Source organism: Molossus molossus, unplaced genomic scaffold (genome assembly GCF_014108415.1).
Source record: "Molossus molossus isolate mMolMol1 unplaced genomic scaffold, mMolMol1.p scaffold_m16_p_1, whole genome shotgun sequence".
Taxonomy (NCBI): domain Eukaryota; kingdom Metazoa; phylum Chordata; class Mammalia; order Chiroptera; family Molossidae; genus Molossus; species Molossus molossus.
In genome coordinates, this window is record NW_023425344.1 from 128,366,093 (window position 1) to 128,393,369 (window position 27,277).

Consider the following 27,277-nt stretch of genomic DNA (forward strand, 5'->3'; position numbering starts at 1 on the left):
GATGGAATTAGAATCTATTGAGCCCAGGTGGGTGGGAATTATACCGCGAAGTCCACAGGGAAAGATTCTCCAGGTGCTATCAGTGCAGGGATGGACAGCTGACCACGTGTGTATTGTCTTGCAGGTGGACTTGGGTCTTCTGCGTTTTGTCACTGCTGTTGGGACACAGGGAGCCATTTCAAAGGAAACCAAGAAGAAATACTACGTCAATACTTACAAGATAGACATTAGCTCCAATGGGGAAGACTGGATCTCCATAAAAGAAGGAAACAAGCCTGTTGTAAGTTTGGCTGACACCCCTTCTACCAATTCAGTCTTTGAAATGGATGATCAATTTTACTTGTTCGTTTGGGAGCTTTCTGTCTGGCCTGCTTCATTTCTGAACTGATTTAAAATTAAAAGTGTAATTAGAGGTTTAAAGCTAACCAAGGGGTCTCATGTTCCTAGATCTTGGATATGGATGTGTCCAGGAAAAGTTAATAACAGCCAAATTAAGTGTCAGACTCAAGAATCACTTTATACATTTCATGGGGACAAGGACTATGAATAGGATGCATACTGTCCTCTTAGAATTTTAGGAGTTGTTTTATTTTTTCCTGTGTTTCTCCATTCTCTTTCATGTATTTCTTCTTCTTCTCTGTAACAGGCTGGTTTTAGAAAAGTCCATTTCATCCACCCTCTGTAGCTCACAAACTGATTTCAAGTGTGTTTGGTTGCTTCTGTGAGAATACACTGTAAACAGAAGTAAGATAGTCCATCATGTTCCCTTAGACCCCCATACATACCACCTCCTTACTGCTTGAACCGAGGAGGCACACGCCCATGCCCTGTCCCTGGGAGCTCCACCTAAATCATTGGGAACTGTGGTGTTCTTTCTCAGCCTGCCTGTTCATATAAAGTTACGTTTGCTCTTATTTAGTAATCAAAAGATTTCTGAGAACTCATACTCATTGTTTCCCCAAAATTAATAGCTTGAGCCAGAGGCTTGGTAACATGTAGAGAATTGATGAGGATAATAGCAAAGATCCAGGTATAGTAACTTGAAATCCTGGGTTTCAGAAGAGGTCAGTTTACATGTCCTTGTCTCTCTATGGAGCATTCATGGCCTTGACTTCCTCCTGGCTCTGGAACCTAGAAAAGCCTCCTCAGTATGAAGTGAGAGAACTCTTAATTCCCTTTGACCAAGTGCAAATTTCTCACTCTTATTTAGGGGAGGCAAAATTGAAATGGGTATAGGTGTGCATCTGCTCTGTGGGAGGAATGGTCTGTGAACAGGCAAGTTCAAGGCCACTGTCTAGCCTGTGAGGTGATGGAACCAATCCTCCATCTGGGGAAAAAACCTTCAGTCAACATTCGTGGTGGTTAAGCAATAAATTTGACCCTGGGTTTCATGACTTATGGCTTATTCTTCTTTTGGAGTAGTTTTTAAAAGACATGCTTTAATTTGAAACAAAAAAATTGGGGAAGATGCATGCTAGTGCCAAGGACAAGAGAAACCAGAGAGAATGGGGAGAACTAACCTCAGACCTTCAGGCCATTTCTTTAGAAAAATGACTGCTACTTCTTCAAGACCCTCTCCACAGGCACTGTCCGTCAGGTGCTCACATGGCTCAGAAGGGCTGTCAGGAAGCACACGCAGATTCTCAGGGAGTGTCTAGCAATGCACGCAGCTCTCTCTAGGTGGCCACTATCAAGAACAGCCTGGCCCACAGAAGAGCTTCTAGGGGGGAGGCAGAAAGAGTAAAGATTCAGCAAAGACAAAGACCTAACATCTATCTAATCACTTTTATTAAACCTAATGAAATCCAAGCATCCACCTGGAGTGTAGTTCCTGTTGGCCACCTGCCTTTCTCTGTATGTTGAGATCTTTCAGCCACTGCCCTCTAACCTCTTTCCTACTTTCTTCAGGGAGGGTTGGCTGCACCTCAGCAAAAACAGCCTGGGACCAATCACAACCCCAGCAGTCCTCTTCGTGTTAAATGGAATGCATGTCCTTAAGTAGTTTTCAACAAAATAAAATTCCCTCAGTGTGAATGTTGGTGTACACAGTGCTCTTAACAGACTGCTGGGCTCTTCGTGAAGTGGACTTGTTGACCCTTTAAGCACCATAGTTGGGTACTCTGGTCTTTCTGGCATTAACCCATTATTCTTTGTTACATAAAAATGCTCTCACATAGACTGTTTCCCAGAGAGAGAAGCTGAAGTAGGACAGGCATCTGAAGCCCATCACAGGCTAGGATAAGTTATGATGTTAAATTGTCTCTGGAGAGGGATCAGGCTAACAGCCGACTTTGTAAAGCATGTGACCCCCATTCAATTGAGAAGGCCACTTAAGCTAAATGGAGTAAAAACACGACCTTGACTTTTACAAGCCCTTTCTCCCAGGGGAAGAGCAAACCTTGGGAAACTATGGTTCTCTTCTTCAAACCTACCAGGGCAGGTAGAAAGGAATCCCATGCCTCTGATGAGCCCAGTAGACTCTAGTTATGCAGCCCGAGAAGAGTAGTCTGGCCTGGCTATGTGAGAACCAGAGTGCTCATCACCCACAGCATGTCACTGAGACATGTTACTTTCATCTGGGTCGTCCCCAATCCAGGCTGAAGTAAAGTCCAGGAAAGTAGAAGCTTTTAGTTTCACCTGAGGCAGGTCTGCTGCCAGAATGTCCCATGATGGCAAACAGCCCACTGCTCAGACGTCAAGCTAGAGAACGTGGCTGTGGCACCAGGCTGAGGCCCCTGGCCCCGTCAAATGCTTGTGGGAAATGGGTTTGTGACTAACCATCCTTATACCTGCAGTTACATGCCTTATCCCTCTTAGAATGAAATGACTCTTTTTAAAACTAGAAGCAGAAGCCCTGGAAAAACTGGCTTCTAATTATATATTATTTATAACTCAGTTTTGATTTTGACCACTAAAACATAATTTTTCCAATAACCAAAAGAGATTAAGGTCATTAATGAATGCGAGGGAAAAGATCTTCTATCAAGAAATAGAGTTGAGACTTCCAGTCAAGATGGTAGCGTAGGTAAATGTGGTATTGCCTCCTCACATAACAACATCAAAGTTACAACTAAACTACAGAACAATCATCATTCAACGCTACCTGAAATCAAGCTGAATGGAAGTCCTATAACTACGGAATTAAAGAAACAGCCACATCGAGACTGGTAGGAGGGGTGGAGGCAGACGGGCTGGCCCCACACCCACATGTGGTGGATAAAAATCAGGAGGACACCTTGGCTGGGAAGGTCCTCCCCGAGGACTGGGGGTTCCTGTCCCACACCAGATGCCCTGCTTAGGGTTCCAGTGCCAGGAAAAGAAGTCCCCATAACTTCTGGCTGGAAAAACCAGTGGAAACTGAGGCTCAGGGAGGCTGAGGCAGTTGGAGTCCCAGGCAGCTCCTCTTAAAGGGCCCATGCACGGACTTACTTGGACTTGCTCCCTCTAAGCTCAGAGGAGAAGCAGCTTGAGGGGCGCCAGAGACATACAGAAAAGAACTGAGCTGTGGGACATTGGAGCGAGGGCTGGAGAAGGGGCTTTCTCCTGGACAGATCTTGTTATCAGAGGCTTTGTTCCTTTGGTGAGACCTTCCCTGGGGCAGCAGACATCTGCCATATCTGGGACTCCAGCAACCTGGCTCATACTGGTTGCCCCATCCTGGTGATTTTCTGAGGCCCTGCCCCACCCAACTTTCAGGCCCACCCAAGCTGGTGCCAGTTGGTTAATTATAGGATTGGCCTGTCTTGGATCCTGCTTCAGGTTTTCCTAAATTCTTTTAAACAAGCAGCATCTGGCCTCAGCTAGCCCCACACCTCTCATTAAGTAATACATAGAAACAAACACAGGGAGGCAGCCAAAATGAGGAGACAAAGAAACAGGTGCCAAATAAAAGAACAGAACAAAACCCCAGGGAAAGAACTAAGCAAAATGAAGATAAGCAACCTAACAGGTGCTGAGTTCAAAACACTGCTTATAAGGATGCTCAATGAACTTAGTGAGAACCTCAGTGAACCTAGTGATGGCCTCTGAAACATAAAAAAGGAACAGTCATAAATGAAGGATGCACAGTTAGAAATGAAGGAGGCACTAACTGAAATAAAGAATAATTTACACAGATTCAATAGTAGAGTAGGTAAAGCCAAGAAGCAAATCATCGATTGAGAATACAAGGAAGCAAAAAAACACCCAATCAGAACAGCAAAAAGAAAAGAGAATCCCAAAAAATGAGAATAGTGTAAGGAGCCTCTGGGACAACTTCAAGCATGCCAACATTCGCACCTTGGGGGTGCCAGAAGGAGAAGAGAGAGAACAAGAAATCAAAAACCTATTTGAAACAATAATGGCAGAGAACTTCCCTAACTTGGTGAAGGAAACAGACATACAAGTCCAGGAAGCACAGAGAGTCCCAAACAAGATGAATCCCAAGAGTCCCACACCAAGGCACATCATCATCAAAATGCAAAAGTTTCAAGACAAAGAGAGAATCTTAAAAGCAGCAAGAGAAAAGCAATTAGTTACTACAAGGGAGTTCCCATGAGGCTGTCAGCTGATTTTTCGAAAGAAACTTTGCAGGCCAGAAGGGATTGGCAAGAAATATTCAGAATGATGAAAAGCAAGAACCTACAACCAAGATTACTCTATTCTGCAAAGCTGTCATTTAGAATCAATGGCCATATAAAGGAAAAGCTAAAGGAGTTCATCACCACCAAACCATTATTATATGAAATGTTGAAGGGTCTTCTCGAAGAAAAAGATAAAAAATATGAACAAACAAAATGGCAATGAATACATAGCTATCGACAATTGAATCTAAAAACAAAATGAACAAGCAGAACAGAATCATTCTCATAGATACAGCAAACATTTTGTTGGTTGCCAGATGAGAGGGCGGTTGGAGGAATGGGTGAAAGAGGTGAAGCGATTAAGAAGTACAGATTGGTTGTTAGACTAACAAACCTCAAAGGGAAGGGAGGTTGGGAAGGTGGGAAGAAATAAATCAAAGAACTTATATGCATATATGCAAAACCAATGGACACAGACAACAGTGTGGGGAAAGGCAGAAGGGGGGTGCAGGAGTTGTGAGGAGGGGTTAGTGGGGGAAAATGAGGAACATCTGTAATACATTCAACAATAAAGATAAGTTTAAAAAAATAAATAAAATTAAAAAGAAATAGAGTTAAAAGGGAGAAAACCACTCGGCCTTCTGCTATAGCTGAGAACACAACCTAGAATTTTCAAAAAGCCAGACCCCACATTGCATTTTTTAAAAAGCAGAACTTTTGGATGTTCCTGGGAAAGTAAAACAGTGAAAGTTCCCAACAAATGTTCACAGTATTTTGTAGGTTTGTATGATAAAGTTAATAATTGCCTGCTTTGTAATATAATAATGTGTGTTCTTTAACAAATGTGATCCTTGTAACAGTGCTTTTGGAAGCTCTAGACACTCTGAAAATTGAATGGATGGTTAGGACAACATTCTATAAGAGACACGATTCTTCCAGATTGCCATCATTTGAAAAAAATAACACAATAAGTTATAATGCCACCTCAACCTGGATAGACAATGCTGAACTTATAAATAATTTTACAAGCATTTATGAAAACATATTTTTGGATTTGTTTTCAATCTCAAGTGTATTAATAAAGGACCCTTTCTTTTTCCATATAGATCTTTCAGGGAAACACCAATCCCACAGATGTTGTGTTTGGAGTTTTCCCCAAACCACTGATAACTCGGTATGTTCGAATCAGACCTCTGCGTTGGGAAAATGGAATATCTCTGAGGTTTGAAGTATATGGCTGCAAGATAACAGGTAAGTCCCAGCTTGAAGATTGCTTGGCTTTGATATATATAAACTTTTAAATATAGGGAGAGTCATTTTGTATATATGTGGTCATTTTCACTTGGTAGTTAAGGACATATGATTTGGATTTAAACAAATCTGAGTTTAAAATCTACTCGTACTCACTAGCTTATTTCTTTGGGCAATTTACTACCTTTCAAATACTTAGTTATTTCACCTGGAAAAGCAGTCATAATCGTGTACACCATGCAGAGATGTGATGATGATAGATGAGCTTGTGGATACAAAGCACTTAGCACAGGCTGGCATGTGGTAGGTATCGGTGAACTGGTGCCTTTCCATTAGACCATACGCTCCATAAAGGCAGAGGTCATGCCTTTTATCTTGTCTTCTGGGTGTTGGGCACACTGACAGGTGCTTAGTAGATTTATAGTAAATAACTATCTGCTTTATCTTTTTAATTTTGAAGTCTAGAGGTGGCCTCATGAACTACAGTTAAGGAGTTTAATTGTAAGAGTTTCTCTTTTTACTCACTATCTGCCCTGACAACTTTCTTACAGCTGTTGTCTCAATATCTATCTATCTTTTATTGAATTAGTACACTGATATTTTAAATCAATTTGGCAATATTTCTACTTATAAGTTTGTTTCTTCTGGCATTAATAAGACTTTAAAGTCTATTAAATTTGCTACAAGTAGGTGGGTTATACCCATTTGAGAGATGAAGAAGGTATATACTAAGAGACTAAGTAGCTAAAAAAGCTGGCCAGGTCAAGAAAGAGCTAGAAGGGGAAGAACGGTCCTGCCTGTTATTCTCACTATATGTCTATGGCAATCAGTACTGCTGTTACTTGTCCATTCTGCATTCTGAAGGAAATAGCAGTCACATTAGAATTCCATTTCATTTAAATGAATACAATGCAATTTTTAAAAAAACAGCACAGCCCTGGCTGATTTGGCCCAGTGGTTGTAGTGTCGGCCCACGGAGCAAAGATTCGCGGGTTTGATTTCAGTTAAGGGCACTTACCTCAGTTGTGGTTCGTACCTGGCCCTGGTCAGGGTCCTGCAGGAGGCAGCCAGACGATGTGTCTCTCTCACATTAATATTTTTCTCTCTCTTTCTCTCTCCCTCCCACTCTATCTGAAGATAAATGAAAAAGTATCCTTGGGTGAGGATTAAAAAACAAACAAACAAACAAACAAACAAACAAAAAACAGTACAATGTAACCTTTAGTGTAAGTTTAAAAATTTAAAACAGAATCAGTAACTGATTCACCAAAAGTAATTCAAAGTAAAAACTTTTAAAAGTCTGTGAACTATCTTTTAATATTATATTAGTATACACATTTATGGTATTTAATTTCTCATTCCATGAAGGCCAACTCTATTGTTTTTGTTTATACCTTCTTTAGTATAATTATTCTTAAGTAAGGAAAATACTGATATTTGAAGGGGAAAAAAGTTACCTGGGCAATTTTCCATAAAATTATAACCAATTTGGAAAGAACGAAGTAGGAAAAAACAAAACAAAAAAACACAGTTTACAGTAGAGTCCATTTTAGGAAGTAAAAACTGATATCTGATTTAATACCACACTTTTATTTATTTCCACCCTAGAGACACACATGTTAATTGTTTTAGGACCTAAGACTTAGAAAGTTTAAGGCCTTGGAGGCAAGAATTGGGTAGGAGGGGTTTGGAGGAGGAAAGGACCTTGAAAAGTAAGATATAACCTTGGCTTTATTTTTGATCAGAAGTTACACAAGAGAAACTTCTAGGTCATTTTCAGAGCATTACAAATTTAAGAGGTACCCATAAATTTGTAGAAACAAGGCCATTTGAAGTCAAGGTGGAAATTTCTGGCTTATTACTCCAACCTAATTTCATGTCACTGTACAAAAAAAAGAGGTAAACTTTATAAAGACTCCAAACATGTTAGTCTGAACTCTGAATTTGCAGGCTTTTCTTCTAGTTAAATAAAATACTTATTTAAACCCAGATGCTCTATTTTCATTTTCAGAAGGATTTTCCTGAGACTTCATTATGAGAATATGAGTCTTCACATGTAAAGAGGCAGATAATGTATTGCATTTTTTAAATGATTAAATGACCTAGTTATTTAAACATAAATGTCTAAAACAGCATTATCTCATATTTTTACATGCATCTATTTTACAACTATTGTACGTAGCCTGTTTTTCTTTTTTCAAATGAGAGAAAGCTTTTAGGCTCACAGGGCTAGTCTGTTATTCATGACCCATATTTTATTTTAGATATCTTATCTCTAATAAGATAGCTACAATCTCCAAACAATTGATCTAGGGAGGTTTCTAGAGAGGCTAGCATGCCACAATGATGATTACATTGACAGAAGGCTTGTCTCTGAACTATGCACTTACTGAATGTGTGACCATAAGCAAGACATTTGGTCCCCCTGACCTTCATTTGTTGGTCAGTAAGATTAACCTTAAATCAGCTATAATACGGATTCAATGAAAGAATATATATAATATACCTGGTTTAGAGTAAGTGCTTACTAAATGGTACCCAGTAAACTAGACAGTGCATGGAATGCAATAAATAGAACTTACAATAAGCCCCAGCAAGCAGAAACTCTAGTGTTTTCTTCTTGGTACCAGAAGCAAAACATTTTCTCCTTATAGTGGAGACTGATGGAAGAAGAAGGGTCCCTGCTGGACTGATTTTCTGTTGTGTCTTATATTCCTGGAACATAATAAGTGTTTCATGTGCTGATTTTTGAATGAATGAGTGAATGAATGAATTGAAGTTTTATCCATGCCTTCTCAGGAACAGGTGATGGATCTCAAAATTTGATCCTCTCCTCTTGAAAAGGCAGGTCCTAACACAATCTGGACTTTTAAAAACTACTGAATTAAAAGTTACCACGTGAATGCATCACCTGAATTCCAAAATCTCCAGAGCCCCAAGCTTTAACCTAATTTTTGTATTCAGAAAATACTTTTCTGAAATTTGTAATCCTAGAAAATGCAGAGTAGACAATTGTATGTCACCATATAGAGATATAAACAAAATTGTACTTTATGGGTGACTGACAAAGCATACTTCGTTGTTTTGGCAAAGATGGAAATTGGTAAAATTAATCCTGGAGGGTTACTGCTTAATGTATGAAAACACACTACACAGTCTATTGACTTGTATTTCTTAACCAGATGTGTATTAACTGGAGTGTTTGCACACATTAGTGTGTTCCTCCTATGTTAACCAAAATTTCTCAGTGATGATCTCAGGCACCACACCATCCAAAGATACTTTCTGAGTCAAGGGAAGATTTAATTATGCTTATTCAATTTCTTCCATCAACTGTTGTTATTACCTTCTCATTTTTTGAAAATTGGTTAACAGAGAATTTGACTTCAGTATATCTCATTTTTCCCATTAAAGTACAGAGATTTTATTGCAAAATAATGTTAGTGAAAACAACCACCTCAATCCACCATCGCAGAACTAACTTCTTTCCATCTAAGATTGGTTTCAAGCTTTGCAAACAGGGTTACCAGGTAAAATATTAAATGTCCAATTAGATCATATGCAGATAAATGACATATTTTTTTTAGTGTAAGTATGCCCCATGCAATATTTAGGATATATTTAAAACATCATTCCTTGTTTGTCTGAAATTCTAATTTAGTTTGGTATTCTGTTTCTTGTTTTGTTGTTTTTGTCTGATTGCTTGTTTGCTAAATCTGGCAACACTATTTCCAAAGGAATTGAAATGTAGCCAGGCTGAAGTCCATCTGAGCCAGCCTACTACTGTGAAAAACAATAAAATCCAAGCATCTCATTTAAACTTTGAATTGTTCATGTATTTTTTTCTCCTAAGCATTGCTGAAAGAATCTCATAGTTTTCAGTCAAAGGTCAATCAAGGTTCCCCTTTATTGTTCTTTTTGGATGAGGCAGACATACAGAACAAATGGCAATCTGTGCTCCACGGACACATTGGCAGAATAGGGGTTGGGCATTGCTAGGTTTGTGGGTTGTAAACTGTGTCCTAGCCAGCTCTACATTAGACAAAGGACATTACTCTGGTAAAGGTTCTGCTCTCAGTTACAATATTCAAGCTAATTTTGTTTTTCTCCAAATGGTAACATCTGGTCCTCATTACCAGCTAAACATTTTCTTTATAAAAGCTGGTTTTGAATTAGGCAGGTGTGACCACACTGACCAAAAATGTGATTTCTATTTTTAACACTATAATTTCATAGTCTCTCAGTAAAATAGTTTTCGTAAATCTTTTCTTAATCCCCATTGAATTTATTGTTAGTTGCCAGATCCCATCCAGGAAAAGGTGCTTGGAAAATGGGCAGCCACCTTTTATTTTGTTAATAAGTTGATTCATTCAATGAATATTTGTTGAGCAAATACTATTTCTAAAGCAGGGTGCAGGGAATTATAGAAAACATTTTAAATATGGCTTGGTTCATGCCCTCAGAGAACTTACAATATGGGGATGCAAATAACAGTCATCCAAGGAATTTAATGTGGCCATAGATATATGAGAAGACCTCCTGAAAAGGAAGCTACCCCCAGTAGGAGGGATGAGAATAAATGCCACTGCATTTGAAAACAGGTCAAGATTTAAGTGGTTCAGACAGTGGGAAGGAAGGAACAGAATGAGAGAAAGCCTTCCCACCCTGATCCTCACTTTACCTCTGGTGAAGAAGTTCTTCATTTCAGTTCCCTCTATCTAAAGGGGTAAACAAGACGAGGCCTTGCAAGGACATGTTGTGAAAGAACTGGCATGCTGGGTTGAAAGTACATGCATCATTCCTGTGTGAGTAGGCACAGAATGTGTGAAGAAGAAATGACATGATCTGGACTGTGTAGCAGTTTATGATCTGGAAAGTATCTCAGTAATTAATTTTTAAGGTTCGGTTGATAACGTGGACATAGTTTAATTGTATTAGATACATGCCTCTTAAGATGGTTATATTTTTAAGCTAACTTTTGACCATATTATACAGAATTGAGTTGTTTCAAAGAAAAGTAGGTTGTTTCTGTGCAAGTCCTTGTTTGAGATGAATAATTTTGAAAGAATAATCGAAGTGTTGAACATTCTGTTTTTAAGCTACCAATCAATTAATCAATGATTGATACTCTTCTTATACTCAGAAGCGATGTATGCTGCTGTGGAAGAAACCAAATGATCTATGATGTTATTAATTGTTTTGGAAAAACTCAAAAAGGAGGGAAATGTGTGCTCTTACTGAAAATTTTCTTTATCGGAATGTGGTGTAAGGAGGGGAGTTTAATGTCAAATGATCCAGAGATTTAAACATGTAGTTCTGGCCAGTTTGGCTCAGCTGCTAAAGCATCGGCCAGCGGAGCAGAAAGTCCTGGGTTTGGTTACCGCTAAGGGCATGTACCTCTGTAGCAGTTTGTGTCCAGCCCCAGTTGGGGTCGTGTGAGTGGCAGCCGACAGTCGATGTGTCTCTCTCACATTGATGTTTCTCTCTCTTTTTCCCTCTCTCCCTCTCGCTCTATCTGAAGATAAACGCAAAAAAAAAAAAAAAAAAAAAAAAAAAAAGTCCTCAGGTGAGGATAAAAATATATAAATAAATAAATAATAAACATGTATAGACATGGTCCAGAAAATGTTTTTATTTAGTATGTTATATTCTTTCTAAGCATAAAGACTTCTAGAAAATCGTTTTACATGATCTATTTCATTCCACCCTCTAGATTATCCTTGCTCTGGAATGTTGGGCATGGTGTCTGGACTTATCTCTGACTCCCAGATTACAGCCTCAAATCAAGGAGACAGGAACTGGATGCCTGAAAACATTCGCCTGGTAACCAGTCGCTCTGGCTGGGTGCTGCCACCTGCGCCTCATCCATACATAAACGAGTGGCTCCAAGTGGACCTAGGGGAGGAGAAGATTGTGAGAGGCATCATCATTCAGGGGGGAAAGCACCGGGAGAACAAGGTTTCCATGAGGAAGTTCAAGATTGGATACAGCAACAATGGCTCAGACTGGAAAATGATCATGGATGACAGCAAGCGCAAGGCTAAGGTGAGATCCAGGGACAGGGAGCAAGAGGACTGCCAGGAGGAAGTCCTTCCTCATGTCCTTGACTTAGCTCAAGGACCTTCAGCATTTTCCTGAGAATGTGAGACTTCTTATTTCCTTTCATCCCTGAGATTGGTGATCCCTAATTTTAGGGCAGAAAGGATTAGGGTACAGAAAGTGATGTCTGAGATAAACATGGAAAATAACTGCATTACTGGTCACCTTTCCCTCCCTTAGGGTCGGCGGATAGCTGGACACAGACAGGAGACAGGGAAGCCATGCAGGTGGGGATCAGGGTTCTGATGGCAGCAACTGGGCAGAAACTTAAAATCTTTCAGCAGATTCTAATTGATCTACCCTTCCCCTTTCATCATCTTTCCCCCTTTAAGTATATTTTAAAAAATTCTCAATTATGGTAAAATATACGTAACATAAAATTTACCTTCTTAACCTTTTTTGGTATACAGTTCAGTAATATTAAGTGTATTTATAATGTTGGGCAACCAATCTTCAGAACTTTCCTATCTCTCAAAACAGAAAGTTTGTGCCCATTAAGTAACCTCCCATTTCCCATCTCCCCCAGTCCCTGAAAACCCCATTCTACTTTCCAGCTCTATGAGTTTGACTACTCTAGCTGCCTCAGTAGGTGCAATCATACAACACAGGGGTGGGCAAAAGGAGGTTTAGTTGTGAGCATGTGAAACACAGAGTTTGTTTTTGTATTATTATTTATTATTGGATTATTTTTATATGAATAACTGTAAACCTACCTTTGCCCCACCCTATACTTGTCACCTAGAATAATGCCTTCAAGTTTCATCTCTGTTGTCAGGATTTCCTTCCTTTTTAAGGCTAGTAATATTCCATTGTATGTACATACCACCTTTTGTTTATCTGTCCATCCATTGATGGACACTTGGATTGAATACTGTATTGAAACCTTTTCAAATGTAGCTGGCTCTTGATCCAGTGAAAAAGGAAGGGAACTTTAATATAAAAATATTCTAACATTCACCAGAACATGTGGTATAATATTTTTTAACCAAACAGATGTTCTTTAGTGATTACATTTTACTTAGGTTGATTATTGAATTTATTTGAATTTCCTGAGCAAAAAAAAAGCCAACTAGGAAGGGAATATGTTGGGTGACCCAGAAGCTGGTTTGAGACTAAAATAAGTAACAAACCACAGTCAGTTTATATGTGGTGAGGGAATTATATTCAGCTAATGATACTTTTCACACCCAAAACAATTGGTCCTTCCCCACTTTGCCCAAGACCTACTCCTTTTGTGAAAAGAAAAATCTAGCTAATTGTAGGGAATATTGTCTTTACTCCCATTTTAAGCGAGTGTGGGAATGTGGCTTAACATAGTGACTCAAGCAAAGGCAATGCAGGCATGAAAGCAAAAGCCAGACAGTACAGCCAGCTCCCACTCTGTCCAGACCTGGGGCTCTTCGGAGACTTCTGCCCCTCACTGGCTGTGGGTTAGCCACTGACAGAGATGATGCTGTCAGACATGTAAGAAGTTCTCTCCCATCTCACCTCTCATTAACTTGTGATTTCTGAATCATTTCCAGAGTTTCTATCATCTGTGTGTAGATATTTTCTTCCCTGTGTCCATTTCATTTTTTTTTTTTCTTTTTATGTCTGCCCCCTCTCCTTTTGATGAAAGAAAAAGTAAAATAAACAGAAAACTGAAGTTCTCCCTAACAGCCAATCTGTAGAGGAGTGAGCCTTGTGACTTTATCACACTGCATTGCTATGAATCTACAGCTTCCTGGAGCTGCTGTCACGTGGCAGTGTGTACTGTTGTGATATGTTCTTCAACCCTAGGGTTCTAAGACAGAAAGGAAACAAATTACTGTATGCTCCAAATACGATGCACCCTGTGCTTCCCTGTGCTGTCCAATCCATGCGTCTGCAATCAAGTCTAAAGCTCTCACCCTCTTGTAATATGTTATGAATAGAATTCCATAAGAATTCAACACAGTTTTCAATTTTAACAACAAAAAAATCCATTCAAGATTGGTTGAATGTGTTTGATTTTATTCCTAAAATATGATTCTATCAATTATTATCATCTTTCTATGGTATTTAAAACCATGAAAGCTTCTAAGTTGTTTATATAGAGCCTAATCAGTGATCCCTAAATGCTCTTTCCCAGAAATAAAATTTTTATAATAAAAAAAGAAACTAGTAAAACCTTCAATTTAGAAGTAGTACATATTTCTAAATTGTATAAAGATATTTAACACATACTATATTTAAACTTACAAATGAAGTTTACCTCTTTAGGATGCCAAGTCCCTTATATGTAACAGCAAAATGAGTACTATTCTGTGAAATGAAACAGTACTTTAATGGATTTAAAATCTGCTATGCCCTCTCCTTCCTTCCTACCCTCAAATAGTGCATGATGGACAAGATATATCAGAGTCTTTGAATTAACTAGACTTTTCAGGAGCAGATAGAAAATCTAAATACTCAAAGCCCTCTTCTGAAACATGATTAGTAAAAGGGCACAAAGATTTTTCATAAATGATCTCATGCTAGTAAAATTAGCCCAGTTCTATATGACCCTTCATGGCTAATATTCTTCCCAGATCATAACTGATAGCTTTTATAGCTTATTTACATTGTGCTAATTCTTTGCTCAAGTTACAATACACAAATGAGTGTATTACTGATGACACTTAATTGGGCCCAACAATAATATATGTCAGATTCTCAATTACTGACAGCAAGTGCAATTTATCAAGAATATGGAACCCCACCCAATAAGAAATTCATTCTTGAAAATAATATAAGTAAACCTTAATTGAGATAAGTAAATCTATACTAGAAATGTACTTTGAGATTCCTGGAGGCTTTTCTGAGTTGGAAAAGACTGATTAATTTACTTCTAGAACTCAGAAAAGCCATGTCACAACCTATGCAATCTGTTTCCTCTTACATGTGTCTCCTGTTTTGCCATGATGTTTCCACTACTAAAAGATAGCTTCTTTGGTTGCTTTATGATTCAACTATTGGGTATGGTTCCCACTCTTAAATGACAGGGCCTGGGACTGGCCATCCACTTAGTCTGATCTACCAGGTTTAGTAGCCCAGAATAAAATGTATTACAAAAAAAATTAATGAAACTAAGTGTCTGGACTCAGGCAAAGACTTCAATTTCCTGGACCTCAGTGTTTTCATCTATTGAAATGACAAGATTAGACTAGATTATTTCTTTTTTTAAAAAAAGTTTTAGAGTCTCGTCCAGGATTAGACTAGATTATTTCGAAGGGCAGAGGCATCATAGCAGTGTGATAGTAAAGGGCATCAGTTCAGACTGCCCGGGTTTAAATCCTAGCTCTGTCACTTACCTTACACATGGGCAAGATGTTTGACCTCTCTGTGGCTCATCTGTAAAACAAGGGTAATAATAGAACCTACCTTGTGGAGTTGTCTTGAGGATTAAATGAATTAATATATTTTAAGCACTTAGAACAATGCCTTTCACCAGTAAACATCATATGTAAAAGGCCACTCCCAATGATAAGGCCATGTGATTTTTCTAAACTCTCCCCCTCTCCCATTCTGGACTGGGTTAACAATGGTGTTGAGAGAAGAGGATATAGGGAGGCTTATCCATGTCTTGAAAAAAGAAAACAAGCCTAGCCATTGCTCCATGAGTTTACTGTTCCACTCAAGGATTTTGACTTTCTTATCAATGTAAAAAAGAAAAATAAAATAATCCAGCAGTACCGGCAATGAGTAGCCTAGCTCCTGAAAAATGTCACAGTGACTTCAAGTTAGAAATGCGCTTGACAAAGAGGCACAATTCAACCTGGCACCGGAATATCACTTAACAGACAGGATTCTTGTTAACTTCCTGAGATAAGAAGGTCTTTTATCTACAAATACCTCCAAGTGGTAGAATTGCTTAAGTAAATAGAATTTTAAGGCACTGCTGTAACCTGAGTTCTTGAGTAAATAGCATTCGTACTACATTAAATTAACTATCTCCTAATTCAGCAATTTTATTTGTCCCTCTTCTGGAGGACCCACCTATTTAAGAGACTGTAACAAGAGTAGTTATTGAAAATGTGGTGTCTAACCCTCAGAAGAGGGGTGGGGGGGGGGAGGAAGAGATGAACCACAGAATTTATATGCATGTACACATAACCAATGGACATGGACAACAAAGCCAGGGACGGGGTGGTGGGGATGGGGAGGAGGGTGTCAATGGGGTAAAAAAGGAGAAACATCTGTAACAAAATTAAAAATAAATAAAATAAATTCTAAAAAAAAAAGAAAGAAAATGTGGTGTCTATTATAAACTCTGAAAAGTGGCAAGGTCTCGTCCTAGGTCATTGACCACCCCCTCAAGGAAGTGGTAAAAGTGTCACTTCTCCCAGGCATATCAGCATATGCTTCTGGTATAGCTTCAGTGTGTACTCTAGTTTCTGAGAAATGACACCTGTCACTTCTTCAAGAAGCTGTCATTGTTTTTTCCTTTCTCATTTATGAAAGGAATGTCAGGCATTTATGAAGTGGTAGAATGGTCCCTGTTTCTCTGCTCTATTAAGAGATTTGAGGAGAGACTCTTCTGCTGAAAGAAAGGTTTTAGTGATAACTGGTGTTTTCATACTTCACAGTCTTTTGAAGGCAACAGCAACTATGATACACCTGAGCTACGGACTTTCCAACCCCTGTCCACACGATTCATCAGGATCTACCCTGAGAGAGCCACTCATGGTGGACTAGGGCTAAGAATGGAGCTACTAGGCTGTGAAGTAGAAGGTAATTACAATTTCCAAAGTCCCTTCTTGTTTCCTAGTTGTTGTTTTCTTTAATTTCCTTTTTTCATGCATTTATACCCCAAAGGTACTCTTGTAAATTGCAGTCTTTTCCCCTGCGTGGTCCTCTCTGTGCCTGCCAGTCTCTCAACATTCTAGCACATTCCAGAACACTCCAATCTCCAATACAGTGTCTTCAGAATCCTACTTTTGTCTTGGTTACTTACATAACTCTCCTCGGATTCTGTGTAGTTGTCTCCTTTGACTTCTTAAAAAATTAATTTATCAAAATAAAATTTCCATAATACAAAATACACCATTTTAAAGTAAACAGTGGCATTTAGTACATTCACCATTATTTGTACAAACACTATCTCCATCTAGTTCCAAAAATATTTTAATCACTCCAGAGTAAAAACCTTTATCCATTAAAGTCTTTTGCACTACTTCTATCCCCTCAACCACTGGCAACCACCAATCCCCTTGATGTTTTTAGTGTTGTGTAGAAGTCTATTGTCTAATCTAGGTTTATGTAGGCAGAGTTGACTACCATTGCATACCAGCAGGAAGTAGCATTTGACAGACTGAAACATCAAGACATTCTCTTTGATGAATTTCTGAAGCTGCTGCAGAGACACAGAATTTTACATGAGATAATATATGTGAATGTACAGTGAGGTCTGTTTAAGGATGTTACTCCATAAACCTAGGTTATCATCTGAAGGTCATATCAAGGAGAAATTTAATTTCCATACTGACCTTAAAATAGTTTTCCTCCCTGAATTTTTATCACATAATATATGAAATTAATGTTTGAAAAATTGATATGATAGTTGCTTATTATACCACTTACTTACTTTTTTATACATTAGAAGTCCCATTTGCCTTAGATTTATGCATCAATGAGTAACCTTATACCAACCTTTCCATCCCTATAAAGGTCTTTCTCCAGGATAGCTCAAAGAATGGCTATTACCAAATGTTAATCAATTCAGCATGTACTCATAGTTGTTTTGAGGAATGTTTTTTGAATATCTTCCTGTGGTTTCAAAATCATGTGTGTTTTCAGCTACCCAAATGTAATTACATTTCTGAGCACAATATCATAAAATTTTTTTCATGCACTACAGAATCTTAAGCTATGAATCACCATACTAGTGAACAATTCGTAGCTACTTTTCTATGTGTTTATTTTAAAACAAGCCATTACTTCTCATTCTTTATTGAGTTGATGTTACCATATAGTAGTCATGCCCCAGACCTCTGAATTATCCAGTCATTATCAACACAGCCCCCAAATGACCATATGCCAGGGCTTTGGCAAAAGTGCCAAGAAAAAGAGGGATGGGCAAATTGAGTGAACTGTAGATTATTTCATTCAATTTACTGAGAAATGTGGTCATCTGGAAAAGTAAGTCTGCTGCTATGAGTCTTTAGCCTGGATTCTGGAATCAACACTGATTTAGGAGGTGGAATGAGTGGATTGTTGAAAAGACTGAGCCTGGTTGCAGTGTGCCAGTGTCAACTCTGTAGTGAGGTACAAATTGTTGGTGAAGGGATTTGCTGTAGTTGTTTCTAAGCTCTCACAGAAATAAGGAAGTTTCCCCAAGCCATGTGAAAAACTAACATCCAGGAAAGTATTGTTAAAGCTTTTTACGGGATTGGTGAAAGGGAGTGCTTTTTAAAATTTAAATCAATAAACAGGGCATATTAAATATCTACGTTGTACCTTGTTCTACTGGAGATACTGAGAGGCATACAGAAAAAAGATATGGTACATCTCAGCCTCCCCTGAATATTCATCTTATTTTGGGCTAGCACTCTAAATTTTTTAGAAAAATTAGAGAACCACATATTTTTAAGCATTCAAATTAGGGCATGAAAATCATTTGGCTTGTACTTTTTTCAATTTAATCTTGGTACTTTTCTGGGCCACTTCCAATGTAGAATATCTCCTTTGTAAAAACCATATGGAATGTAAAAACCCAACAAGCTGAAGAGACAGGTTTAAATACTTAAAATTTGCACATTATCAAGAGTGAGGTGCACAAAGACAAGCATCTGGATTGCTACAGAGGATTTTATTAATTCAGTGAGAACATAAGTAGAGCCTGGGGGCTTCTGGCCCAGACAGTGGAGTAGGTAGATGCTGTGCTTACCTCCTCCCATGACTACATCAAAATTACAACTAAATTATAGAACAGTCAACCTGGAGAACCACCTGAAGACTAGCTGAACATAAGTCCTATAACTACGGATATAAAGAAGAAGGCACGTTGAGACTGGTAGGAGAGGTGGAGATGCAAAATAGGCTGGTTCCACACCCATGTGTGGCAATTGACAATAAGGAGGGATATGTTGGCTGTAGAGGTTCCCCCTGAGGAGCAAAGAGTCCCAGCCCCATGCTGGGCTCCAGAGCCTAGAGCAGCAGAGCCCTTATAATATCTGGCTGTGAAAATCAGTAGTGATTTCATCAATTTGGTTGAGATAGAGGGCTTCTGGAAGCACAGGTGCCCTCTTAAAGTGGCCATGTATAGATTCCATCACTTATAGGCACTCAGCCTGAGTTCCAGCGAAGGGAGAGTGATGGTAGTCACAAAAGAGATGCATGAGTAGAGGCTGAATTGTGTGGCTCTGGGGAGAGAAATAAAGAGACAGTTGCAATTGTCCTTGTGTTGAGCCTCCTCCCACAGGGCCTGTGGGTATAGATGGGCACTAAATCTGAATCCAAATTAACCTGGTGAACATGATTCTCCCCACCATGGTGACTGCCTGAGACCCTACTCCACACAACTCTCACACCACCATAGAGCTTTCAGGAGTTTGCAGCTGGACTCTGCCAGAGCATTATCAGGAGCCCTTTCAGCCACAGGCAGCCAGCCTTGTCCTATACTCGTCTATCTTAAAAATTTTCAAAGATATACAGGCCACCAGAAGGAAGCGCTTGGCCTCTGTGTGCAATGTGCCTTTTGATAAGTGGACCCAGGCTCAACTGTCACCATATCTGAATATGCATACACTGGTGAACACCACTCACCCAACCCTGATGATTTCCTGTACTGCCAGAGGCTCTTTCAGGGGCTGACAGCCTGCATGGGTCCTTGAACCACCAGGGACTCTTTCAGTGGCAGTTGGCCTTAGCTCATACTGCAGTGTTTCTTAAAAACTTTCAAATATGAGGCCTAAGGCAGGTGGTAGCTGGGCTCAAGTGCCCTGTATCTCTTAATGAGTGACCCCAGACTTGACACTGGCACCAAATCTGAATCTGCATCTGGAGAACACCACTCACCCCACCCTGATTATTTCCTCAAACCTCACCCCACCCATCTCACATACTAAATAAGGACATTTAAGCAGCTATGCATTATAGGCAGCCAGGAGGCTGCAGGTGGTCTTGGGAACTCCTATATCTATTGCTGAGTGGCCCCAAATCATTTAATGGGGGCAGCCAGCCATCGTTTGGTTCACAGAATGGCCTCTCCTACACCCATTCCCCACAGCATAGTGGGTTAACAACCTAAGATAGCTTTGTAGCTTATACAATGTGGCTCCAGGTCAATACCAAGGAGAAGCTGATATTGGTCTGAACTTCAGTCTCTCCCACGAGGCCCCAGAACCAACACGCCAGGTGTCTCGCATTAGATCACAACAGAGCACCACCTAATTAGCTTCACAAATGGCAAACTCAAAAGGTGGTTTCAGTAGGCAACAGAACCCAACTATGACAAATCCTGCTTCATGGAAAGAAACCCACACAGCAGCTTATATGCTGTGGTCGAGGACAGTCCTCACAGCTAGTCAACCTGAGGGTCAACCCAACTCACTGGCATGCCAACAGCAATCAAGGCTCAACTACAAGATAGCACACACAACAGACACAAGGTACATTCCTGGAACACCTAGTTCAAGGGATCAGGAATACTGTGGTACTGAGCCCCAGAAGACACCTGCAACATAAAGCCACCCAGCCAAAACTGGGAAACATAATGAATCTACCTAATATATAAAACAAACACAGAGAGACAGCCAAAAATGTGGAGACAATGAAACATGTCCCAAATGAACAACAACAACAACAACAACAAAACAGAAAAAGAAAGAAGTGAAAAGGAGGCAAGCAATCTACTGGATACAGAGTTCAAAACAGTGGTTATAAGGATATTGAAGGAACTTCGGGGAAGAATAGAGGAACTCAGTGAGAACTTCACACAAAGAAATAGTAAATATTAAAAAAGGACGTAGAAACCATAAACCAGTCAGAAATAAAGATTACAATACTGAAATGAAGGATACACTTCAAGGAATTAATAGCAGATTAGATGAAGCAGAAGGTTGAATCAGTAATTTGGAAGACAGGGTAGCAGAAAACACCCATTTGAACAGCAAAAAGAAAACAATTTTTTTTTTTTTATTTAAAGGAGATATTTTAAGGGACCTCTGTATAATAACACCTAGTATAATAATATTCACATCATAGTGGTACCGGCAGGAAAAGAGAGAAAGCAAAGTGTTGAAACGTATTTGAAGAAATAATGACTGAAAACTTCCCTAACCTGGTGAAGGAAAAAGACACACAAGTCTAGGAAGTGAAGAGAGTCCTAAACAAGATGAACCCAAAGAGGTCCACACCAAGACATATCATAATTAAAACAGCAAAGGTTAAAGGCATAGAGAGAATCTTAAAAACCACAAGAGAAAGACAAGTTCCCTAAAAGAGAGCAGCCATTAAACTGTCAGTTGATATCTCAACAGAAACATTTTAGGCCAGAAAAGATTGGCATAAAATATTCAAAATGATGAAAAGCAAGGACCTATAACCAAGACTACTCTACTCAGCAAGGCTATCATTTAAAATTGAAGGAGAAATAAAGTGCTTTCCAGACAACAAAAAGCTAAAGGCAGTCATCACCACCAAACCAGTATTTCAACAAATGTTTAAGAAGAAGAAGAAAAAAAAAAACAAAAAACAGAGAAACATAGTTATAAAGGATAAAATGGCAGTAAATACGTACCTATCAAGAATCACTTCAAATGTAAATAACTGAAGTGCTCCAATACAAAGACATTGGGTAGCTGAATGAATAAGAAAGCAAGCCCAGCCTGTGTGGCTCAGTGGATGAGCATCAACCCATGCATCAGGAGGTCACTGGTTCGATTCCCAGTCAGAGCATTTGCCCAGGTTGTGGGCCAAATCCGCAGGGGGGCGCATACAGGAGGTGGTCAATCAATGTTCTCTCTCATTAATGTTTCTATCTCTCTCTCCCTTTCCCTTCTTCTCTCTCTAAAATCAATAAAGAAAAAAATAAAAGTAAAACAAGACCAATATATTTACAGTGTAGAAGAAACCCATCTCAGAACAAAAGATACACACAGACTAAAAGTGGAAGGATGGAAAAAGATATATCATGCGAATTGAGATTTTTTTAAACTTCTTTTTATTTATTTATTTATTTTTAGAGAGAGAGGAAGGAAGAGGGAGAGAGAGATGGAAACATCCATGAGAGAGAACATTCATCAGCCGCCTCCTACATGCCTTTCACTGAGGGTTTGGCCCACAACCTGGACATGTGCCCTGGCTGGGAATTGAACCAGCAACCTCTGGATACATGGGTCGACACTCAATCACTGAACCACACTGGCCGGACGCAAATTGAAATTTTAAAAAGTTGGGTAGCAATGCTTATATCTATAAAACAGACTTTTAAACAAAGGCTATGGTAAGAGACAAAAAAGGACACTACATAATGATATAGGGAGCACTCTAACAAGAGGATATAACCTTTATAAACATTTATGAACCCAGTATAGGGGCACCTAAATGTATAAAGCAGATCTTGATGACCATAAAGGAAGAAATTGACAGTAATGCAGTCATAGTAGGAGGTTTTAACAACCCACTGACATCAGCAGATACATCTTCCATTCAGAAAATCATCAAGGAAATGGATGCCTTAAATGACTCACTAAATTGGAAGAATTGAACTTATATCTTCAGAGCATTTTGGCCCAAAGCAGCAGAATATACATTCTTCTGAAGTGCACATGGAACTTATTCTAGCATAGATCACATGACAGGACACAAAGCAAGTCTCAATAAATTTAAGAACTCTAAAGTCCTATTAATCTTCTCTGACAATAATGATATGAAATGAGAAGTCAATCACAAGAAAAAAACACACAGACATGGAGGCTAAATAACATGTTACTATACAATAAATGGGTTAACAATGAGATCAGAAAAGAAATCAAATGATACCCTGAAACAAATGAAAATGAGAACACAGCAACCCATTATCTATGGGAAAGTAGTCCTAAGAGGGAAATTCACAGCATTACAGGCCTATCTCAAGAAAGAAGAACAATTTCAAAGAAACATTTTAACTTTACACTTAATGGAACTGGGAAAAGAACAATAAGAAAAGACCAAAGAGAGTAGAAGAAAGGAAATAATAAAGATTGGAGCAGAAATAAACAAAATAGAGTCTGAAATGTGATAGAAAAGATCAATGAAATAAAGAGCTGGTTCTTTGAAAATATAAACAAGATTAAAAACTCTTAACCAGACTTATCAAGACAAAAAGAAAGGAGACCCAAATAAATAAAATCAGAAATGAAATGGGAAACATAATAAATGACACTGCAGAAATACACACAAAACAGAAAGAGACTCAAATATTCAGAGAACAAACTAATGGTGATCAGGTGGGAGGGGGTTTAGGGGCCGAATGAAAAAGGTGAAGGGATTAAAACATTCAAATGGGCAGTTACAAAATAGTCGTGGGGATATAAAATACAGCCTATAAAATACAGGGAATATAATCAATAGTATTGTAATAACTATGTGGTTCCAGGGGGCACTAGAATTATTATGATCACTTAGTAAGTTATATAAATGTCTAACCCCTATACTGTATACCTGAACCCAATATAATATTGCATGTCAACTGTAATTGAAAAATATAAAAATTAAAATTGAAAAAATAAGTAGAGCCTGGAATATTTGTGTATGCATTTTACAAAGTGTATGCCTAAACAGTGTGCACAATATCTATATGTGCTGATTTCCGGGTTACACTTGGTGTGTGCTTTTGGACAGTTGAGGAAGTTGAAATTGGCTACGTTTGTACATTTGTCATAACTCTGCTCAGTACTTCAGCACAATAACAACGTAAAATTTTTATTGAGAAAGCAACAGTTACTAGCACATTCCTACTGGCAAGAAACTATTAGAGAACAGGCCCCCACTCTTGTCTGATTCTCAAACATCAAGAGAACTGTACATTATCTCTAGTCTCATAAAATGAAATGTAATGCCCAATACTGTAAAATATTAAACAGATTGCAAAAATGAATAACAGGCTGAAAAAAATAGACCGAACTAAATTCAAAGAACTTCAAAAGCAGTGTTTGATTAATGTTGGATAGCTTTCATCTACAAACTCAAAGATATGGGAATACCTGCTAGCAGTGGAATGCAGTCCTCTGGGAGTTAAGGTAAAAAGACCTCAAGATATCTAAGACAAGTCCTCTCAGACACCTGATCTGGAGAGGGATCACAAGTTGATGGAAACAAAGTTACTTAAAAAAAATATGTATATATATATACACACACACACACATACATATACATATATATATTTATCTAAAAATGAATGTGTTGGGACTCTCTTTGAGGGAAAATATTTATAATATGACTTTAGCAAACTTAGTAAGTACTAAGAATATAAAAGAATTCATGACAAGTGAGTTCTCTGGCACCTTGAAAATGAAAGGAAAAATAGTTCTTGAAGTATCTCTAAAATCAAAGTTCTGTACTCCAGGGTCATGAATAAATAACCGGTGAAAATTCAAGAACTTTACAAAAAATGGATGTTTATGTAGATAACAGTATAGAAAATGCTAAGGCAACCAACTCTATTCAGCAGATATGGATCAAATACTGAAACAAAGCAGTCCCCAATGGATTCTGTACAATTCAAGTCTATTTAGCTCCTGAAAGAGGTAAACCATGCTCCTGGCTTCCTTGCCACACATTTTAGTTTTCTGCAAAAGTGTTAGCAGATTCAACAGCCAGAGGGCTTGAGAATACATTTCAGACGTGAGATAATAATCCTTGGATCTTGTTTCAGCACCTACAGCTGGACCAACCACTCCCAATGGGAACCTGGTGGATGAATGTGATGATGACCAGGCCAACTGCCACAGTGGAACAGGTGATGACTTCCAGCTCACAGGTGCAGAAACCATCTTCATCCCATTGCTGTGCCATTTCAGTTCATGCTGTCATTGAGACCAGCTAATTAATGCCTGCTTGTATTTATGTAACTCCTCATAACTCCTAATTAATGCCTGTTTGTATTTGTGTAACTCCTCATGGTGGTGGTCATCAGGGTGATGGCAGAAGACACACATCTTTATTTCCTCATGTCATCCATGTAAAAACTTGTTCTTAATAGCCATGGCCATTTGAAACATTAATTTTAGGCATTTTCAGAAGCAATGCTAGGATTATCTTTATTGAATAAGAACTTCTACATGGTAAAAAGTGCTAAACAGCTGCTCATCTTCAACCCCCACCCCTTATTAACACATTAATTATGTAACCACACACTTTATAAGGTTTATTTTTCTTTTCTAGTGAGGATACATTTTTGAGTGGATCCTTTATCCAACTAATTTATGAAATGCAGCTTTTAAGTTAGGATTTTGTAAATCATTTTACAGTAAAAGTTTCAATGATAAAATTAGTTGTCATTTCACATTGCCACCGACTAGCAAATATATCAAGTCTGGTGTGTGCCAACTGCCTCACTAATTAATTTAGAGTATTACTCCATAATCTTCTAAAACCCTCAGAGCTAGAAATTGACCTTATCTTACACTTGGAATGGCAGAGGAAATGTTAGGCAAGTGGGGAATGGGATTGCATCATTTGGAAATTAGCCAAGGCACTAGGATTTTCACCCTATTGTTGCAAAAGGTATAATGGGACCTGTACTACTACCCGGGTCAAAATGCTGTTTCATATAGCATCTGACTCTCATTTTAGATTGAACATGAGTCCTTAGATGCAGGTCTGTATTTTTACCCAGAAATGATCCAGAGAACCCACATAATTAATTTCTATGTAACTTCATAATAGTGCATAATGTTATTGGCTAATACATTTATGTAATATCTGGAAAGAAATGCCCCCAAAGTATATTTCCAATTACTTCCAAAACCCTCCTCTGAAGGAGTAAGAGAGCTCTGTACTCTGAGATAAAATAAATGAATAAAACCTAGCTCAGAAATTTAGTACCATGTACTGGGTTTACCTTTAAATCCCACCTCCTAAGGCTGTCTCCCTGCAAATTTCCAGGTTAATGATTTACATTCACATGGCCAATAAATGTTACATTGCTATGAGCTTTTGAAAACAAAGCTTGTATATACGTAGCCATAAGACATAAAAATTACTCTAATTAATTTGGAAGGCATTTTCTTTGCAAGATGTCAAGTTCAAACTGAAAACCGTATAGCTGAGGTTAAAAATCAGAGTACCATTCTATGAACCAGGTCCCATGGGACCTTCCCAGGGTTGCCTGTAAACATTGCCACAAACCGCAGGCTTTCTGCAAACCCTATCACACATCCATAGTGAAATTCCTCATAAAAAGGAATGACTGCAATCATCACAGTATATCCTTTTCAATTAGCCTTTTGTGGAGAGGACTCTTTTCTTTATATATCCTAAAATGGTCAGTTAATATTGATTAAGACAAAGCCTCAGATTTACTCCTCATATCAGAACAACCAACCTTCTCATTTTTGCATCAATTCATTACTGAATCAATTGAGACTAAACTTTAAATGAAATAGAGCAAGTATGTTAGCCTGGAACAAATTGTGTATGGCAGTGAGTTACATACCACAGAAAATGGTTCATTTATAGGGGCAATCCTTTACAAGTATAAGGTTATGATTTATCTACAGCTATTGTAGGAACTGAACCCGGGACTCTCTGGTCCGCAGGCTGACGCTCCAACCGCTGAGCCAAACTGGCAGGGGCTTAAAATCATTTTTTTTTTGTACATAGAAACAATTTCATTCTAGTTTTTTTGTTTGTTTGTTTGTTTGTGTTTTTTTTTTACATATTACCATGGGGGGGGGAAGTTATTTTCTCAGCCAGCACATTTGTCTCAATAATTCTATAAACATATACATAATACAAAGAACTTCTGGGATGTTCATAATGTACTTCACACCCCCATCAAGAAGGACTTTTAGAAGGCATTTCATGCTTGATATTAATTTCTTACTTATAACCAAGTTTGCTTAGTAAAGCTATTTGTTATCCTTTTCTGAAAAAAAGGTGTGCTCATATATAAATGTTTGCAAGGAGCAAAACCATTTCCTAAGTTAGGTATCTTTTCACATGTGAACAAGTCACATCCTAGGCACACACACAGCTCTGCATTCTCTTTCCTCACTTTGGCATATGCTTTACTATTAGAACTGCAAACCCTGAATGTTTAGTACAATAAAAACAAATTATTATTATTTTTTAAATGTTTTATTTATTAATTTGTTTTTGTTACAGATGTTTCTCATTTTTCCCCCACTGACACCCTCCTTTCCCCCATTGACCCCTCTTCC

At 38.5% G+C, this 27,277-nt stretch overlaps 1 protein-coding gene across 4 annotated transcripts in view; it reads left to right on the forward strand.

Moving 5' to 3' along the window:
- Positions 1-27,277, forward strand: part of NRP1 (neuropilin 1) — a 156,687-nt gene that overhangs the window by 108,290 nt on the left and 21,120 nt on the right. For 2 of the 4 annotated variants that reach the window (XM_036247225.1, XM_036247219.1), the window contains exons 7-11: positions 125-280; positions 5,669-5,813; positions 11,527-11,858; positions 16,499-16,643; positions 24,769-24,873. In XM_036247225.1, the coding sequence (XP_036103118.1) occupies positions 125-280; positions 5,669-5,813; positions 11,527-11,858; positions 16,499-16,643; positions 24,769-24,873 (883 nt within the window). The remainder of the gene's footprint in view (positions 1-124; positions 281-5,668; positions 5,814-11,526; positions 11,859-16,498; positions 16,644-24,768; positions 24,874-27,277) is intronic. The other 2 variants (XM_036247242.1, XM_036247234.1) reach the window with 1 other exon arrangement.